The 21,103-nt window shown below is 39.8% G+C and overlaps 1 protein-coding gene across 2 annotated transcripts in view; it reads right to left on the reverse strand.

Annotated features, from left to right (window-relative positions):
• LOC136866449 (ATP-binding cassette sub-family C member 4) overlaps positions 1–21,103 on the reverse strand; it is a 431,945-nt gene that overhangs the window by 54,520 nt on the left and 356,322 nt on the right. For both annotated transcript variants that reach the window (XM_067143403.2, XM_067143404.2), the window contains 5 exons: positions 11,004–11,114; positions 9,531–9,752; positions 7,870–8,156; positions 4,943–5,126; positions 3,212–3,358 (listed from right to left, as the gene is read on the reverse strand). In XM_067143403.2, the coding sequence (XP_066999504.1) occupies positions 3,212–3,358; positions 4,943–5,126; positions 7,870–8,156; positions 9,531–9,752; positions 11,004–11,114 (951 nt within the window). The remainder of the gene's footprint in view (positions 1–3,211; positions 3,359–4,942; positions 5,127–7,869; positions 8,157–9,530; positions 9,753–11,003; positions 11,115–21,103) is intronic.

Raw genomic sequence — 21,103 nt, forward strand, 5'->3', positions numbered from 1 at the left:
TTCTTCCGACATGAAGGCATTTGATATAGATGTTGATTCCCATAGGGAATTGGTATTATGGTATATTGGTATTATTGGTATATTGGTATTATAAAGGCATTATACATTGTGTATCTGCGAGTACAGTGAAAACTATATCTACAATTTGTCAAAATGAGAGGAAAGTATTAAAAGGTGTGATAAACACGAGAGAACAAATATGAAAACCTTTTCTGCTGGGGCTTATAAAATAACAAGTGCACTGAATGGTGTGATAAACACCAAACAACAGTGAAAACATATGCACGGAAGCCAATAAAAAAATCCAAGTATTATTGCAGATCACACTTTTTCTAAAACAAATGTTAGCAGAAGCCTTTTATTTTGGAGCAGTGGGTTATAAAACATTATTTTCTGGTCATACTCTTAGACAATGAATTGGAGGTTATATTCGGTCATGTGCGACTGCAACAGAATGACTTTGGCCGCCGTTTTGAAAAACTTCGACCAAGTCGAAACTCGAAGTTGCGAGGTCAACATTCGCGACCTCTGCGCTCTTAAAAAATGTGGATGCAGTCCACTTTCTGAAAGATTTTAATATTGTCTTCATTAGAAAGGAATTTCAGTTCTTCCGTATCCATACCTGGGCTATTACAAGACAAATATGCACCATGCTAGTCAATTTCACATGATTATGTTCCTAATCCAGATATAGGCTACCATATCATGCAAACAAAAAAAACTTCACTGTACCACTCAACACAAAATAAATTTCTAACTTCTGAATGCAATGCGAAATACAGGCACAAATAGACTCACTGTGTTATTCAGCAATCTTGCTGCTAACCAGCAAGCAAAATTGAACATTCCTGAGGCTACCAGCTTGCTCCCTGAACATGTAACTTATCCTGTGAAGTTCAGGAATTTAAGACTATTTTCCGTAATCATGCAACTGTGGCGACGGATCTTACCCGAGTTGGAAATCACATTTGTTTCACAAGGGATGACAAACAACATTTTCAGGGCTAGGAAAAATATGATCCTACTAAGCGAAAATTTGTAACTCGATAAGTGAGGTATTTTTATATAAATTTAATATGATGAGAATCGAGACTTCGAATTTACGACGTGCTAAGCGGGAAAACATGTTAATGAGGAACTCACTAATGAGGTTTCACTGTATAGATTATTTTGAGTGATATGGGAGAAAAGAAGAAGTACCAGAAGGCTGGAGAAAGAGTCCGATAATACCATTATTCAAGAAGGGTGATAAGAAAGAATGTAGCAACTATAGGGGAAAAAACCCTCATTTCACGTGTAGCAAAGATCTTTGAGAGGATATTGGAGGGAAGACTGAGGATGACAGAAGAAAAGGAAGTGGAGGAAGAACAATATTGTTTTAGAAGAGATATATAACTTTTGATCTAATTTTTGCATTAAGGAACATGGAGAAAAGATGGGAGTTCAGGAAGGAATTAGTGATGACATTTATTGATACTGAGAAGGCATATGACAGTGTAGCAAGCAAATGATCTGGGATGCATTGATAAAATCAAAGAAGGTAGCCAGAGCAGAAATACTTTTACTAGGAAGTATATCATTCTCTCTACTCTTCATCACAGTCATGGATGAAATCCAGAAGTGTGTATAACAAAAAATGGGAGGCAAAGATCCAAAGATCTTATTCTTTACAGACGACATAATATAGGGAGAAGATGAAACGAAAGTACAAAAACAAGTTACTGTAACAAATTGGGAGACAGGAATGAAAATGAAAATAAGTGTGGAGACAGTAGTGATGATGAGAGGTAACAGAGAAGGTAGAAGAATGTTGCAGTAAATGGAAGACAATTAGAAATTATGACAAGCTTCAAATATTTGGGAAGTACACTTGCAGAAGATGGGAAAATAAATAAATAAATTGAAAAGAGAATCCAACAAGCCAATGGGTTTTACCAATGTGTGAGAAGTATAATGTGGAACCGGGATGTACCAGAGAAATGCAAGAAAATTCTGCCCTCTATGTATTACACACCAATTTTGACATACCCAGTGGGCACACAGACGACAACAACAAAAAGTGATGACAGCACAATCCAAGCAGCTGAGATGAAGTTCCTTAGAAGAATAATTGGGAAGACACGAAGGGATCAAATCAGAAACATAGAAATCAGAGAGAGAACTGGATTCCCTAAACTGCAAGACAATATAGAGACTCGTAAGCTACAAAGGTATGGACAAGATTCGAATGGAAGAGGATAGAGTTTTAAAATGAATATTTATGAAGAAAAATAATAGGAGGAAGACAACAGAAAAGGCCCAGAAAGAGGTGGACGGATATGGTGGAGAGTATAGAGAAGAGAGGAGTAAAAGTAGAAGAAATATTGGAGGAAGGAAGGGAGCCTTGGAGATTCACAACCCGATCCAGAAGACTGGAAATGGGAAATGCTAATGGCTTTACGTCGCACCGACACAGATAGGTCTTAAGGCAATGGTGGGATAGGAAAGGCCTAGGAGTTAGAAGGAATTGGCCGTGGCCTTAATTAAGGTACAGCCCCAGCATTTGCCTGATGTGAAAATGGGAAACCACAGAAAACCATCTTCAGAGTTGCTGACAGTGGGATTCGAACCCACTATTTCCCCAGATTCAAGCAGAAAAGGGAAATGAAGAAGAAAAGAAAAGGAGGACAGCTGAAAAGACTTCTACAACATCACCGTCTGTGCACTCTGGGTGGTCTATGGAAAACTTGCAGGGGTACATGGGAAGAATTCCCATGCCTGTGCTCCATCAGAGTTTGCTTCAATGGAAACTTCAATGTCGTGTGATAGTCCACGGTGATGGTGGTCCAACAGAACATGACAGTGGTGGCAGTGAGGTATCTCATGAGTATCCTTGAAAATCAGTTAAATATAAACCAAATGAACTGCATTAATACCCATCCAAGTGAATATCCCTCTGCTGTTCTACTTCCCCTCTTGACTTCCCTTCTTCAACTGATTAAAAAAAATTATATTGTTTTTATCTAATATCTTCAATAGCATTGCTGTAAATTTTTAAATGCTATTGTGAAAGGGAAAAGGTGATTATGAGTTAGTCTAAGAGGCCAAAAGTGTCCATAAAGGAAAAATCTTTCCTTAGTTATGTCATTCAATTGTGGTTATGTCGTTTTGTATTTTTGTGACTGAACATACAATGAGCTGAATAAACCTAGCTTTGTTAACAATAACTTACCCTGTTAGACATCTGTGAAGTGAATCTGTTCCTCTGGAAGAGCTGTGCTTCAGTTTCCTCTTCTTCCTCATTCTCTCCCAATAGTTTGGCAAAGTTCAAACCAGAGTTTATCATTTCTTGGAATGTACCTTGTTTCAGAATTTTTCCCTGCAACAGAAAAAACAATATGCAATGTAAAATAATCCCATAAAGTTTTTTTTTGTTTTACATCGCACCGACACAGGTCTTAGGGTGCCAGTGGGACAGGAAAAGGCTACGGGTGGGAAGGAAGTGGCCATGGCCTTAATTAAGGTACAACCCCAGCATTTTGCTTGGCATGAAAATGGGAAACCATGGAAAACCATCGTCAGGGTTGCCAAGAGTTGAGTTCGAAAGAATATTCTGAAACAGACTCATTTTAATTTTGTACTTAAGAGATAATTTTTAAAGGCTCATGTGAATACAACCAGATTTATTACTGATGGTAGGGGTTGTGGCAGCAGTATAGGCATAAAACTTACTACATAATAATATTAATAAGACAAGAAAATAGCAATCCTAATTAAAATGGCCAGACCTGCCGTCATCGCATTAACTATATATTTCCTATACACGGTCTCCCATGTAAATTAGGACCATCCAAGCGGCGTTTTTATTCTCCAATTCGTAAGCTGCAGTATTGGAGGCACGGGCATAGTTCTCGGCCTTGCAAGCAGTGTGCATGTGTTCGACCTCGCAAGCATCACCTGCCAGTCTGAATCTCAGCTGCTAAAATGGTTGAGACAGCTATCACTGCAACACCGGATTTTCATATGTAGGGTTATTTTAAGTACCAGTCGGTTCGACAGGTACGCGATGCATTTGTTCACCAATTTCCTGGTGAAGTGCCACTTTCACAAGCACAAATTCACATAATTGTAAATAAATTTGAAACTATTGGCTCAGTGCTCAATAAGAAACATGCACGCATACAAACAGTTCTTCCGTCAGTTAACGCGTGGTGATCAGTACTGGTCTATTTCCGCAACCCCCCCCCCCCCCCCGTTCTCAAAATATAACAGTGTGTGATTTTTACTTGTGGGGTAAACTGAAAGAAAAAGTGTATCAAACAAATCCTAACACATTGGAGGAGCTGAAAGAAAACATTACGAATTAAATCGGAAACATTACAGTGGCAGAACTCTCTCACATCAGGCAGTGTGGTTAGCAGATCCAATGCCTATATAACCCATGAAGGACGACACTCCCAGCAACTTTTACAAGGTAAGATTTCATACAAGATTGTATACACGCTTAAAGCAGGGCGGCCGCGCGTGACATAAGTTTGGTTGAAGCAGCTGCCGTAGCGCAGAGTACAAACACCATGCGTTCGGTCTTAGTTTATATGGAAGACCCTGTGTTTTCTGTGTAGAATGTCCTAAAAAATTTGTTTTTTTCTCTTGCAACTTATTACAATACCAACCTAGAAATAATGAATGGAGCATTTCAAAAATTCATTTGTCCACTATTTATGAACACACATTTAATGAAAATTTTAGATTCTAACAAAAAAATGTTCACTATTTTACAAAAATAAATTAAACTGTTTTCCAAATATGTTCGAAACAAGTCTCTATACTGAGTTAACTAATTGGAAGAATGTTATTATGAAATGATAAAATCCTACACATAGGCATATGGAAAATATGAAGTAGATTCTACAATTGATGAACAGATAAACTTAGCAAAAGAGTCATAAAGTTAAAGCTGTACCTGGCTCAGTATAACAATGATGTCGGCATCCTGCAGATATTGTAGTTGATGGGTGACCAGGATTCGAGTCTTGGCACTCAAGTGGGAGTTGATGCATTCATCAAACAGATGTTTGCCCACATGCGTATCAACGGCAGATAGAGGATCGTCCATCAGATAGATGTCTGCATTGCGGTACACAGCTCTGGGAAAAAATTGTCCGTTGTGGCCTTTACATGAAATAGATGGTCAAACCATAATATTACAGAATGCACTGTTCTTTAAACAAGACTATGAATGCTCCTTTCAATGACAGAGTCCTTTTATCATTATCCTCTTTACTTCTTAATTGTTATTTTCTTTTTTTTCCTGAAGTACTCCACAGAGATGCAACATGATATCTCTATAGTACTGATAGACTGAAGAGGATTACAAATTGAGGAAGGCCACCACTCACTACTAGTCCCAGTGCGAGTCTCTACTATTGTTATTTATCGAAGTTACGATTAGCGTTAATTTTTAAGATTAAATTATCTGATAAGCAGATCAGAATACATCTTAGAGATGAATTATAGAAAGGGAATTTTCACCAATTCCTTTTAAATGTGTGAAAATATTAATAAATGATCTAAAGTAAGGACTGTAAGGAACATGTTATTACGAACAAAAAAATGTTAAAATACGAAGCTAGGAAGGAGAACCAATTTATAATCGCCTCATAACTTAATTTTTGGTTTAAATATAAGGAAGACTTCAAGATTTCAAGGGGTAGCTCACTTTGTTAGCTTTCCTCTGAATACATTGCCAATAATGGCCATAGTTACAAAACTTTCTGAAATCTATATCCAATGCTTAAATTTTATCATTAAGAGTTCATTTGTGTTTAACTGCAAATGTTTGAAGTACAATCAGTTTTTCTGTCCAGTTGCTCTTATTTTGAGTTTTAATTTTGTCACAGGCAATCTAAGACACATCATTTGTAACGAAATTGCTACATGAAGTTTATCTGGAAATTATTATTTTATTTACTACCAGAAAATTTACATCTAATATCCTGTAATGGGAAAGTCTTGAATGTAAAAAAATTAAATCCCCTTTTATCTCTCTTCAGAAATTTCATATATGCCAAAATCTGTTTTAATGCAGCCAGAGCAGCCTATGTTTTTCACTGTATATGTCAACTACTGTTAAGTCAAGACACACTAATGAAGTTCCTGTTGGTGAGTTTACTTAACAAAAGTGGTCTTTTCCTCCTCCATTCTCTTTCAGTCGACAACAAGCACTTGATGTAATTGTACTCAGTAGTGTTTAGTATGTATTAATATAAGTTTCCATAAAAATGTATGGACTATTCTTATAGAATCCCATTCCTTGCCTGCAACCTACTGAAGTTTTAGTTACCATTCTAATTAACTTTCATAATAGAAGGTAGTACTTCAAAACTGAAACTGAAAACAATTTCCACTCTAATATGAATGCTATTTTCAAATTCCATCTACCCGTTGAAGGCTGCCTATACTTCAGGAGCAATTTCTCTCTAATTACGTACTAGTGTGGTTACTCTAAATGCCATACATTCATTCTTTTTCAGCATTTTTGTGTGATGTAATAGAAAGAAATCAATAAATTGTAAATACAAAGCATTATCATCTTTCCTCATTTTTGGCAGCTAAGATAAAATTAACAGCTTACTCAACATTTTATTTTTCATTGGTAGTGGCAATTATTGTCTTAAGGGGTGGGAAATCTCATATATATCTCTCTCTTTTATTTTTATTGTAGTAGTGCTTTACCGATTCCTTTCTATCATATCACAAATTAACACTACTGCTGTAATGCTGGTTCTAAAATACCATCTGCAGCATTAAGAAAAGAAACAACCTAGGAATAAGATCCTAGAAGGAATTATCTCCTTAGTCACACAACCAAACTTTTCATATTTCAATCAGTGCTTGATAACATATGACTTCAAATTTTCCCATCACATGTTTATAGGGAAGGACTTCTTCACTGATTAAACAGCAGTGCAAAGTAAATTCTGAACATCTACAAGTCACATTCGTTTTGAGTGTCCAATGTCACTGAAGACTGAAAGTCTATGTCTTAAGATGACAAAGAAAGTATTAACATATTCAAGGTACTTTCTTCCTGAAATTACACCACCAGCCAGACTGACATGGAAATCAATTTGAGGATCAGTCATCAAACTGACAGAATACATTTTGCTCAGCCTGGTAGGATTATCAAATGTTGATACAACTCAAAGTGCTTCGCTAATTCTGAGTAATGATGCAAGTTTTCAATCGCTGATATTTCTGAGCTCAATATGTACCTGTCTAAATATTTAAAAATGGATCATTTTACAATAGCCCTTAACATACTGAAAATGAATTTGTTGTAGTTTTCCAAGTGCAAATTACACAGCTATTTCAAATTAAATGATAACAAAACAATTTTTCAGTGTTCTTTTTTAAGAATTTGTCCATTTTATAAATCATCAATTTACTTGGAAAGTATGTAATATTGTTGGTATGACGAAGTGTACAGAAAATAGACGGTAAGTATATAAAGACTCTCTCATAAATAAAGCATCAAAGAGTCACGTTAATGTTTACATTCTACACAAATCACCACAACCAATACTCTACAAGAGTTCTTTATGGACAGTTCTGAAAAATAATCTTTCTGTTCTAATTTTATTACCTAATTTAGACTTATTAGTTTCCATATATTGTGTTAATGAACTCCAGTATTTTCCTTAAAACAGTGCTGTTTCTTCAGTAATAAAATGTCACCTTCCCATAAATCCTATAGCATTTAACAGAGAGTATTAAATATGTGGATAGAAATATTTTCTTCAATAAATAATTAATTACGAGATTATTTTCCCATATCAACCAGAAATGTATGACTACTTTACAGGATGTATAATGCACAGTATTTGTTACCTTGCGAGATTAATTCTTGCCCTTTGACCTCCACTGAGAGAGATACCCTTCTCTCCTACAAGGGTTCTGTCGCCATAGGGGAACATTTCAAAGTCCCTTTTCAGAGCACAAACCCTAACAACTTCACGGTACTTCTCAGGATTGTAGGGCTGCCCAAACAAGATGTTTTGACGTACTGAGCCAACAAAGATCCATGGTTCCTGAGATGAGTATGCAATCTTTCCACCAATGTGCATTGATCCAGATGACAAAGGTAATTCTCCCAGGAGAGCATGAAGCAAGGAACTCTGAAATAAAATATTAGAATAATATTATTCACGACAATGAGTCAGAGAAGTTCTTAGATTCTGTTGTTAGCCCCATCTAAGGGTGTTATATGATGTCACCAAAAAAACAATAAGATGAAGGTGCTTAACATATAAGGCATTAGATTCCCAATTGGAGGGACTGAACCTTGTAGGGAAAAATTTTTTGAACAGTCCGTTCCTCATGAAAAGCAAACATTCTGATGGAGGTAGAAAAAATTTTACTTAATTTTGTTTCATCAGATTTAGAATACAAGAATATGTATTCAAACAAATTTTGGCCACTTGAGTGCAATAAATTTAGAAGGAAAAAGTCTTAAAGAATGGTATGATAACAGTAACATTTTATTTATTAATGAAAAGTAATTGAATTTCTTATTTGAGTTGATATTTCATTGTGTTTATAAGACATCTCCAGTTGTGATTAATCAGAAACATGGTCACTGCAATGGTGACAGTCCACTAAAATGTGTGTGAAGCATAACTTCTCTAGACACCATCCACATTTAATAACTGGGGCCTTTTCACATTTAATATAATAACCTTTCAAATTCTTGAGGCAAAATTGTCTTAGTTTCTTGCAGCTAATCCAGCTAGCATCCGTACTTGCTGACTGTGCCGAAATCATGGTTAGAGGAACTGTCTGTGTGCCAGAAAGAATGTTATTTCATCGCTGCAGGGTGTCTGCCAATGTCATGTGTCATGTGTTAATTATCATCTCTCTACCTCCAATATTCTGTGAAGTATTGACTTGTCAAATGTTAATGGACTTTTGGGTCATGCTGCATTAATATTCATATAGTTATTAAATTGTCCACTTGACTCCTTGGCTGAATAGTCAGTGTTAAGGCCTTCAGTTCAGAAGGTCCCAGTTTCAAATCCCAGATCAAGGATTTTAATTGCATTTGGTTATTTCCTCTCGCTTGGGGACTGGGTGTTAGTGTCAACACTCCTTTTCATAATCAGGTCACACACCACAGTACCAACCACCACTGAAACAACTGGGGTTGTCATCTGGAAGAGCATCAGGCTGTCAAACAGGACGAAATCCACGGGTGTGGAAGAAGAAGTAAACTGTCTGGCTCCGTGGCTGAATAGTCAGGCCCAGCTTCAATTCCTGGGTGGGTCGAGGATTTTAACAGCATACGGTTAGTTCCTCCTGCTCAGAGAATGGGAACTTTTGTTCCATCTTAACACACTGCATCCCTCTACATAGAGTTGGTATCGAAAAGGTCATTCAACTGTCAAACTGGACCAGAACCATATCCAATTGGGGGAAAAGGCCAGGAAGAGCGAGGATAGTTTTTACCAGTAAATTAAAACATTGGTCACATGCATAAATAATAAAATTCTTACCTTTCCAGATCCAACAGGACCTATGATAGCACATAGCTGGCCAGGTCTTACAGCAAGAGAGATATCTTGCAGGGTGTCATGTTTGGAAATTGGACTCCACTTGGCATATACATGAGAGATGGTGATTCCTTGAGGCTCCTTTTCCTTGTTCTGTGTTAGGCTGTTTTCCATGATCATTGGTGTGTTTGTATGTGGTTCATTCTCACCCAGCATCAAGAAAGTCTGAAACAGCCATTAGAGTATTTAAAGTGAGCCAATAGTGGTAATAAGGTAAGCTCTGATCTAAATAAAAAAGAAAATTAACCGTGATGTTGCTATTATTATAGGTGAATATTCTCTAGAGTGAAAAACTGTATTTGCTAGATTTGTTAATAAATAGGCCTACATCAATGATGGTACATAATTTATAAGAGTACTGATACCCTGCTAAGAATATTAATATTATTCCATGAAATTAAAGATATTACACAAGCAAGAAACATGTTTAAAACTATGAAAGATACTTATTCTAAATTATTGGCAAACATAATTTTTTTTTTCTAGCTATGTACTGCAATCTTATTGCATATTAAACTGACATGATCTTCAAGAAATATACCCATGACAATGGCTGCAGTGACAACAACCAAACCACCTCATCAACAAAAAAGATGAAATAGCACAATAACAAATTCAGTTGCATCTTGTAAAATTTACAACAAAATTGGAAAGTAGATTAGTTCATCATCCAATTCTAACAATCTAGCAATTACTAAATCTGCTGCTTGTTCAAATGGCAACTAAACGCACACCAGTTCAAAGTTTACAGTTTCATTTATTTCTGTTTTCTAGACAACTTGTAGAGCATGTACAAACAACATTACTGTTCATATATTGTAGAGCATTAGGTATAAGACTTTGCTAATACCTTTCAGTTTAGAAGGCAAACACTGGTAAACCTCACTGTACAGGGTTTACTCTTGGAAGAACAGTGAAACCAATCCTTCAGAGTCAATGGACTCTTCCAGTGAATACTCAGAATTGCTAGACTGGTACATCGATCCTAACCCATTATGCTTCTATTGAGCCTTGGTTACAAACAACCCAAAACAAACCCTGACCAATTATTCATTCGATATTCATGACCAACCAATTTCAGGTTGTATATTGTAAGCCTCCATACAAATAGGTACCAATAATTGATATAATGAAATAGATGGTTCTACTTGCTATTTTCTACAACAAATCTGCATCTGTGTTTGCATCAACTGATTTTTAAACTCTCATTTGTACTTTCTTTCTTCAATTCTCCTCCTCAGAGCTATTCATCCTTCCATCCTTGGATGTCCAGGCCGATATTTAAATCAAACTTCAGAGTTTTCACAGAATGTTAGAATATGTTATACATGTTTCATGTAGCACATTAATGAAAAGCAAAGTACTATAATAATTCTGAGAGATTCAATTAAAGAAAATTAACAATACATTACATACCTGTAGACGTTTTATTGTCACATAGGTTTCTGCAGAATTGGCTACTGCCAGAGAATAGAAGGAAGCCATAGTCTGGTTCAAGACGTTGTAGAACTGAGCCATGGCAAATACCTTAAAAAAAAAAAAAAATATCAGTAAGGATGTTTAGGATAAAGGACTGGGTTTCTTGTAATGCAAGCTAATTAGAACAACGGACTTAAAATATATGCCAAGACATTCAAAGTACCCATCAGTTTTGTTGCTGAGTAGTCTTGCCTTCACATCCAAATAAAACTTCTCTGTCATTTATCAGTAAACTGTATACTTGAAGTATTATTTACAATGAAAACTTTATACTTTATCAGGACTTAAAATGTACCATTCTTACATTGCTGGAGAGAATATAGTTCCATAAATAAAAGCTCAGGGCTGCGTTTATGTTCTGCTGGTCTATAGCCAATCGATTCTATGTAAAACTGTGCCAACAGTCACGCCAAACTACAAGCTTGCTTGGATCCCCATCTCATCAACATTACCTGTCCCACCAGCGATATGGGTTGCAGCTTGATACTCTACACGTAAGAGAAAAACGGTTGAAAGTGCACCAATAAGGTAACTCTTATACGGAACTGTTGTAAAACATTTTTTGAAAGTTTGTGCAATTTGGCAAGAATAGCAGCGTTGTTTTTCTCCCCGACATAAAGGCCAGGCTGAGCGACTCAGATGGTTGAGGCACTGGCCTTTTCACCCCAACTTGGCAGGTTCGTTCCTGGTTCAGTCCGGTGGTATTTGAAGGTGCTCAAATACGTCAGCCTCGTGTCGGTAGATTTACAGGAACGTAAAAGAACTCCTGCGGGAGAAAATTCTGGCACCTTGGCGTCTCCGAAAACTGTCAGAAAAGTAGCTAGTGGGACGCATAGTAATAATGTTATTATTAATAATAATAATAATAATAATAATAATAATAATAATAATAATAATAATAAAACAGAAGGTCCCGCAATGGTCCTCAATGGACTATTCTATTCTGAAGTTATTGGTTGGTGAAATAGAGGAGCATATTTTTAATGTACTGTGTTGTATTCAATTAGTTTGTCCCCTGAAGAAGTTTGCTTAACCTGCCACCGATTGGACGCCGATACTGAAAGTATGAATCAACTACCGGCTCTAATTGTCTAGGAGGACTGACCACCTCTGTAGATTTATTGGCATATAAAAGAACTCCTGCGGGACAAAATTCCGGTACCCTGGCGTCTCCGAAAACAGTCAAAAAAGGTAGATTGTAGAGGACATCAGTATCCTTGACAAGTAATACTAAAATGTAAGGTTTTCCAGGGACAGTCCCCGAATTTCGCTTATTATCCCCGCAGGAAATTTGTTCCTGGAATGTCCCCAGATTCAATCACTTGTCCCCAGAAATTGCTGGATTTTCAGTGTTCATTATAAATAACATTTTACGTGAACTATAACGGTCCATGGATATTTAATTCATTTTTATAAAGTAGGTACACAAGTAGTATTTATGATTTCCCTTTGATATCCTTTCTACTTGTGATATCTTCGGTAGACTCCTTGGACTCGTCTGCAATATGCTTTCTGAGTACAAGTAAATGTCCGTTCTGTAGCATTTAAATCAGTTTAGTTTGCAGTAATGTGAGGTGTCTGTAAGCAGATGGCACACCTGCTTGGTGGTGAATGTTATTAGAATAGTTTACACAGTTTGAAAAATGTCATTCTTTTTTTAATTAAGGAAATGTTTCGATGTTGAATGACTTTCCTCTTCTCTGTCAAGTCGAGGTGCAATGAATCTGCTGTAGCTTGTTCTTTATTGCAAACAACCTTTAGTGTCGGCCTTCAGGCTGAGCAGGGGTCGCTTGGTAGGCCAAGGCCCTTTGGGGCTGCTGCGCCATGAGGTTTGGTTTTTTTTTTTGTGTGTGTGTCTGGTAACTGCGGGATAACTTCTCATGTAGATCACGTAGGAACAGAAAAAACATTAAAGTACCTTCAATCATGAAAATGTAAACATGAAGTAAATAAGTAGTAGGCTTATGTAAGTAGAATTGATATTTTTAATAGCCTATGTAAGTAAAATGAGTATTTTCATTCTTTAAAATGTGTATGAACCAAAGTAACTGAATTGCAAAGTAATACACAGTTAATACAAATGCAGTTTTTACTATGTCCCTACAAATTGTGAAAAAAATCTGGTAACCTTATTATGACGTATATGGTTTTTTTTTTTTTTTGGCTAGTTGCTTTACGTCGCACCGACACAGATAGGTCTTATGGCTATGATGAGATAGGAAAGGCCTAGGAGTTGGAAGGAAGTGGCCGTGGCCTTAATTAAGGTACCGCCCCAGCATTTGCCTGGTGTGAAAATGGGAAACCACGGAAAACCATCTTCAGGGCTGCTGACAGTGGGATTCGAACCCACTATCTCCCGGATGCAAGCTCCCAGCCTTGCGTTCCTAACCGCACGGCCAACTCGCCCGGTGACATATGTTATATTCGAAATGTCGGCAACCTATACATAATAGACATCGTGGCGCTTTGGTAACAATCCCGCAGATTCTGAGAAAATAAGGAAATTGCGAAGTTTGAAACTGTCATGGAGTGCGTTGGTTGCAATCGGTCTATCTTTGATGGAGAGTGGATCTCTAACCTATCTTTCGTGTTTGTCACTCTGTAGGAGTGTCCGGACAAATCTTTGTCACGGAAACAGTGGCCACACGCCCTTCGATAAGATTTTTTTCTATGGCCGCGGCTCATACTGTCCACATGGTAAGAGAAAAGACAATCAGAAGCCGTGCATGTTCCGACGTTGACAAGCCTGTTCAGCGCATTCCGAGATCGTTTGAGTCGCATCATTTTTTATCTCTAACCTATCTTTCGAGGGAAGCGTACCATGTATACTTAGGGCCTACGTGCAGAAAATCTAACCCATTCCAGCTGATCGCAACAGCGACTTTTTTTTCCCGGAGGGTTTCTACATTTTCCAAACACTTGATGGCTTGAATAAAATTTAGAGAAACAAAACTAAACCAATGAACGATGTTTTACCCAGTTGATAAATAAAGTGGAGATCAAAAAAATACTCCCTTAATGAAATTTGCTACGACTGGATAAAAGAGGAGAAATGTGCTAGCCCACCGTAATATGATTGTAGAGGGAGGGGTGTGAAGTGCACATATTTTGGAAACAGGTAAGTAACTCGTTAATCCACGGCTCTTAAGGCTCTGGAGTCCTCGAAGGTCAAACTAAACTGGTACTTGAATGCCTAGATACACTCATGAAACTGGTGAAACACTATTCAGTCAAGCTGATGTGGGTCCCGGGACACGAAGGTATTCACGGCAATGAAAGGGCTGACAGGTTAGCCAAGGCGGGATCTCAAAGCTTATTCTCAGGACCTGGGCCAGGATTTAACTTTCTACAGACCGATTAAGGCAAAGGTCAAAGAATGGATGAGTGACAATCATACAACGCACTTAAGGTCGACACTACAGAGGGTGGGGCTGTTATATAGACATTCCATTACTAACCTGATTTGCCGTTCATGTATGGGCCCAATGTTCTGCACATAAGCGTACATAACACAACAATGCGGTCCAACCCAAACGAAGTTCGTAACAGTAGTTTAGCGGACTACTGAAGCTTCAATCCGATAATGGCCGAGCTGGTAAAGGCGCGCTCGGTTCACCCGGGCGGACGTGTGTTCGATTCCCCAAGAAAATCGAAAAATTTAAGAAACGAGATTTCCACTTCTGGAGTGCCACATGGCCTGCGTTTCACTCAGCCTAGATCAAAACAGAGTACCAGGTTGATTCCTGAGGGGAATTATGGCCAACCCTCGACCGAACTACTCTTATCGCATTAAGTGCCGAGGTTTCCTCCAAGGGCCTTCATGGTCTCTGTTTACCTGTGTTCGGCCGTTAGTGGAGCAAAGGAAATAGATTTCTAATTGAATGAAAGTTTATGATTGTGATACATATTCTCAAAAAGTGCCCTCCAGAGGCTCGAATCTAATAATAATAATAAACCAAACCTAACCCCATGGCACTACAGCCCTTGAAGGGCCTTGGCCTACCAAGCGACCGCTGTTCAGCCCGAAGGCCTGCAGATTACGAGGTGTCGTGTGATCAGCACGACGAATTCTCTCGGCCTTTATTCTTGGCCTTCTAGATCGGGGCCGCTATTTCGCCGTCAGATAGCTCCTCAATTCTAATCACGTAGGCTGAGTGGACCTCGAACCAGCCCTCAGGTTCAGGTAAAAGTCCCGGACCTGGCCGGGAATCGAACCCGGGGCCTCCGGGTAAGAGGCAGGTACGCTACCCCTACACCACGGGACCGGCAATAATAATAATAATAATAATAATAATAATAATAATAATAATAATAATAATAATAATAATAATAATAATAATGTTATTCGCTTTACGTCCCACTAACTACTTTTTTACGGTCTTCGGAGACGCCAAGGTGCCGTAATTTTGTCCCGCAGGAATTCTTTTTACGTGCCAGTAAATCTACCAATACAAGGCTGACGCATTTGAGCACCTTCAAATACCACCGGACTGAGCCAGGATCGTGATGGTGGTGATGATGATGATGATGATGATGATGATGATGATGCTTGTTTAAAGGGGCCTAACATCGAGGTCATTGGCCCCTAATGGTACGAAATGAAATAACAAAAAATTCAAATTCATCCAATGACCAATGACCAGGCAACGCTGTCATGAAGAATAAATGGATGGACATGAACCCTACAAAAAACAAAAACAAACAAACAAACAAAAATAGTGGATCAGACTCAAAAAGAAGGTAGTTAATTAGAGTATTACTGACCAAGGGACCATTTATTAAGCACAATGATGCTTGATGTCTGAAGGGGTGTTAAATTCACGTCTAAGGCCCCACAGAATGGTACATGTCGCGAGTAAAGTAGAACCATGGTATTTGTCTTTTTGGGGTACTGATCAAAAGTAGCGAAGACTCACGGTGGTCCACACAAGATGGTACTACTCACAAGTATTGCAATTCGTGCAGGGAACGTAGACCTATGGTGTTGCTCACACAATGGCGCCACTCATAGCCAACGCAAACCGGTAAGGTTCCTCATCTAGGTGTACTAGTCACGGGCGCCGGTATTCCCGTGGTGTTCCACACATAGTGGGTACCAATCACAGGCAACGCTGACTCACGGTGCCGCTCATATAGCGGTACAACTCACATGCTACGCCCAGACCCGCGGTGTTGCTCACATGGGTACAACGCACAGGTACTGGAATCCACCAGGTCAGGCTTTTTACTGCAACTAATCACAAACCTATTTCGTACCAATTTAGTGATACTACTCGTAAGTACATGCAACCCATGGTGTTCCCCGCACGATGGTACGAATCAAGAGTAGTTTCATGGTTCTAATTCAATCATCCCTTGGTCGCCCCTTGTAGTCGCCTCTTACGACAGGCAGGGGATACCGCGGGTGTATTCTACATGTGCGTCCCCCACCCGCAGGGGGTGAGCCAGGATCGAACCTGCCAAGTTGGGGTCAGAAGGCCAGCGTCTCAACCGTCTGAGCCACTCAGCCCGGCAGCCTTGAATCTAATGAGATGTGTGTAGTCAGGCTGCTTCAATTACCTTCCTCGACTTACCTACCTTTCTCTTTCCACCCCACCGGTATTAGTTTTCTGCGACAGGATGCATTTCATTGTCTCACCTTCCTTTTCCTTCCTTCAGCCGATATTCTCACTTTTCAAGTGGTCGGAACTATTTCTTCTTTGATTCGCATTGCAACCCTTGTCCCGTTTCTCTACGGGCTCGGGTGTGTAGTGAGACGAATGTTCGTAGCGAGTTTTTACGAGCGGATGCCATTCCTGACGTCAACCTTATCAGGTAATGAGATTAAATGAAATGAATACTCGGATATATGATAGTAGGAAGGGAGAAGGTAAAATCCGGCGCTGGCACATAGCCTACTCCTGTCGAATAGCACCAAGCGGTCTACTCTAGGCTTTACGTCGCCATCCGACGGACGAATCACCAACAGCGTCATATGCCCTCACTCCATATGAGCACTGCGGAGATGTTTGGATTTTAATCCAGGCTTTTGGCACGCAATCTAGTAATTAGAAACTGTATACCACCACCTCTCCTCCTTCCGCCCAACATTCTGATGGTGAAAATTTGTTGACAGACGGGGCTCGAATCGGCTTACCACGACGTCAAACCATATATTGTAGGCCTAGACTTGACGCCTTAACCATCATGGCCACCAGGCGGGCTGATTCGCAATAATAATAATAATAATAATAATAATAATAATAATAATAATAATAATAATAATAATAATAATGGTTTTGTGTTCCACTAACTACTTTACTTTTTACGGTTTTCGGAGGCGTCGAGGTGCTGGAATTTGGTCTCGCAGTTCTTTTGCGTGTCTGACACCTACTAGCAAACGAAAAACGATCGACGAATTCGCTACCTTCTGAGTGTGATTAAACCTATGTACGGCGTACCATATTCTGTAGTTATTTCATGTAGCCTACGGAGGACGCATTATATAATGCGTGCCCTACAGGTGTAAAAATGTTAAATGCGCCAGTGATGGAGACACATGTAGTGATATAACGTTAACATGTCATTCATGACCTGTCATAGTCAAACAGTGTTCGTTTCGTAGTTCCTTCCTTTAGTGTGAATTACATAAATTCTCATCTCAGACGCTTCTGCCACAGATTCTCGTTACTGCTTGATGCCAAATGGCCTACTAGTTGGCGTTCACAACAGCTCATTAAGAAGCCTCAAGAGTAGTGGCCATGGGGCTGCCCCGAAGGCTTGCTCGGGGCTGCGGAGCAAAACGGAAGTCGGTGAGAGCGCAGGCTGAACACATTAAGGTAATCGCCCACTACACCGCGCCGCGCAGCGCAGCGCAGCCGAGAAGAAATTTCCGTGGTCTGCTTCTTGTGAAATGAAATGGCTTAACGCCCACTGCAGGGAGCCGCGCCGCGCCGCGCGGAACAAGCTTGTGGAATTTCCGCACCAGAAGCCCCCAGGTTTCTGGAACGGAACATTTTCCTTTCGGCGCGCTTGTATGGGCGAGGGTAGAAGGAAGGAATAACGGAAAGAATGTGGTTTCGTGGCGTTTCGGCAGTCTTCGTGAGTCCTCGACTAGTGCCAGCACGCTCGTACCTTCACGCGGTTAGTAGTATTGTGCACTGTACACCTTTCTCGGCGAAAGGTGATATTATTTTCTCGCTCTACACACGGCTTTTTTATTTGCTAGTTGCTTCACGTCGCACCGACACAGATAGGTCTTATGGCGACGATAGGACAGGAAAGGGCTAGGAGTGGGAAGGAAGCGGCCGTGGCCTTAATTAAGGTACAGTCCCAGTATTTGCCTGGTGTGAAAATGGGAAACCACGGAAAACCATTTTCAGGGCTGCCGACAGTGGGGTTCGAACCTACTATCTCCCGAACACTAGATACTGGCCGCACTTAAGCGACTGCAGGTATCGAACTCGGTACACACGGCTTAACTAGGTTCAATAGTTCATAGAATTTTTCTTGGGACATACGAAAGCAGTGGGAAAATTTACTTCGGTCCTTTAGTAGATCAGGAAATAAATGGTGAAACTCTCCGTACGTTTCCCTTTTCTCATAAATGTTGTGGACCCAAACTTTTCTTTCGCGTTTTTCTTCTTCCTCATTTGCAAATATCGCAACCGTAAATAATAAGTCCTCCTCGGAACTGGAACTCATATTTCTGTGTGAGCTGCACTTCCCCAACTGGAGAGAGGCGGCGCGGTGAGGTGTGCTGTATGGGCGAAGTCTCGGAAAATGACCCGTGGAATGTTCCACAAGCTTGTTCCGCGCGGCGTGGCGCGGTTCCCTGCAGTGGGCGATTACCTTTAGACGTGTCGACGTGTTCCACTATGTGGAGAGATCTATTATAGTTCTGCAAATTTTCACATCAAAACATCTTAGGTTGCAATTTCCAGTTTAAGACCTTTACAGATTAATCTGACTATCTGGATGCCTGTCTTTAACTCAACTCAGTGATTTCCGGGCTCATATTTTGGTTCTGACGCCATGCAATCTTTCAAATAAAATTTTCCACCCTATGACCCAGCGGGATTCAAACCTTGATCGTCTGCATGGAAAGTCGGCAGCTAAGCCATTGTGCTAATCAGGCCCCCAATCTGAATGTTAAGCTTTCTTTTTCGAATCGGCCAGCTATGGATTGTGTCATTTCAGCAGATTTCTTCCATGATCTTCGCCCGGTATTCCTGCATTTGTTTTCGAACGAGCTTTATTTTTCTTCTTAGTCCAGTTTGGGCTTTTTCTGGAAACCACGGGGTTCCCCAAGTTTCTTTCGAAGAGGATCACGTTTCAAAATATCATCGCATGTGATGCCCACTTCCTTTAATTTATTTTTCCCCTCGGTGAACCGGACTTCTTTGGTTTTCTTATCCAGAAACTAAGAAATCCGGCATTCGTGTCAAGTGACCATCTCCACAAGTGAATATAGCACATGGTTGTGTCCTCTTCTGTTACTCAATTTTCTTTCACCGGGCCCCATACAAGGCACTAGATGGCCATGGCGAGTTCAGTAGGCTTCGACTTAACAGTGGCTAGCTTTGCACGTGCTGATCCCTACAGTCAGCTGTCATGAGAAAGGTTTTCCGAACTTTTCCATTCCATGCACTAAGGTGTGTCCCGCGCGGGACATCATTTGTACCGCAATTGTTCCCTCTGAAAGAATTTTCGTGTTATTGTCATCGGGACGAATTTTCACAATACTCAACTGTCCTGCCATTTAGCTTCAAGTGAACATAATTTAACCGTCGCCAACAGTATGATCTTTGAAGGTGCAAAGAAGCATGTTATAACATCTTTGGAGAATCGTTCCGGATGTACCTTCCGACTTTCGAGCTACCGTTAGTTCGTGGCCATGCTGTAGCACGAAGCGCATCAACATAGGCGTGTTGTGTTAACTGGTGTTTTTCTTTAAATGCTGTAGCACGAAGCGCATCAACATAGGCGTGTTATGTTAAATGGTGTTTTTCTTTAAGCTTTTATGATTTTTGAAATGGATTCGGCATCGGATAGTGATGACTGTATTTCCACTTCGTCACAGAAAGAAAAGGAAGCCATCATCTAAACCCGAGAAGACAAAAGGGAAAAAATAAACGCGTATGTGCACATAAACGCAAAGTAGGAAACGAACACGCCATGCTTTTCTCCTGATCGAAGTAACGTGCACAAGGCGTTTTGTAAACTTTGCAAGAAGACGTTCAGTATTTCTCATGGATAAAGGATCTTCAACCCACAGGCTGGAAAATAAGTTGTATGATAAAACTAAGTGAAATGTATATTTCTACGTTTATTACTTCAATAAGAGTACTCTTGGTATTTTAAAAAAAAACTGGCAACACAATGCTTCTGAAAATGTTACAATTTTCGTCGTTTTAAAATTGCAGCTAAAAATGTAACTTCCCCAAAATTGTGGAATGTCTCCCTTTTTTGACTGCCTTGTACCTCATTCCTTCCTTCAGCAGCTAGTCCCCCTACAATACCTACCGTGCAAATCACACCTCCGTAAGAAATCTCTCTGGCCTGGCGTTACCGTCTAGGAGCCCCCCACCCTCCCCAAAACTTGTTGTTGTTGTTGTTGCTGTTATTGGCGTCAAGTCTTTATCGTCTGACAAAGTGGTTAGCTGGTTCAAGTCCCGTAGGTGGAAGAAGTTTTCACCATCAAAATATTGACCAGCAGGGTATGAGAGGCGGTGGTACACAATTTCTAATCACAAGATTGCGTGCCAAAAGTATGGGTTCATTTCCAAACCTTTCCACAGTACTCGTATGCAGTGAGTGCATATGACGCTGTTGATGGTGATTCGTCCTTCGGATGGGGATGATAAGCCTTAAGCAGGCCCTTTGGCGTAATTCGACAGGAGTAAGGTTTGTACCGACACCGGGTTTCACCCTCTTCTTACCTCATCATCACAGAGAGAGAAAGGGGGGGGGGGGGTCGCCCATGGCTATCAACTAGAAAGACCTCCACCAGCCATCTCAGGAGGCCATACGATATCACATCACGATTTACAATTTAA

The sequence above is a fragment of the Anabrus simplex genome, chromosome 3 (genome assembly GCF_040414725.1).
Source record: "Anabrus simplex isolate iqAnaSimp1 chromosome 3, ASM4041472v1, whole genome shotgun sequence".
NCBI lineage: Eukaryota > Metazoa > Arthropoda > Insecta > Orthoptera > Tettigoniidae > Anabrus > Anabrus simplex.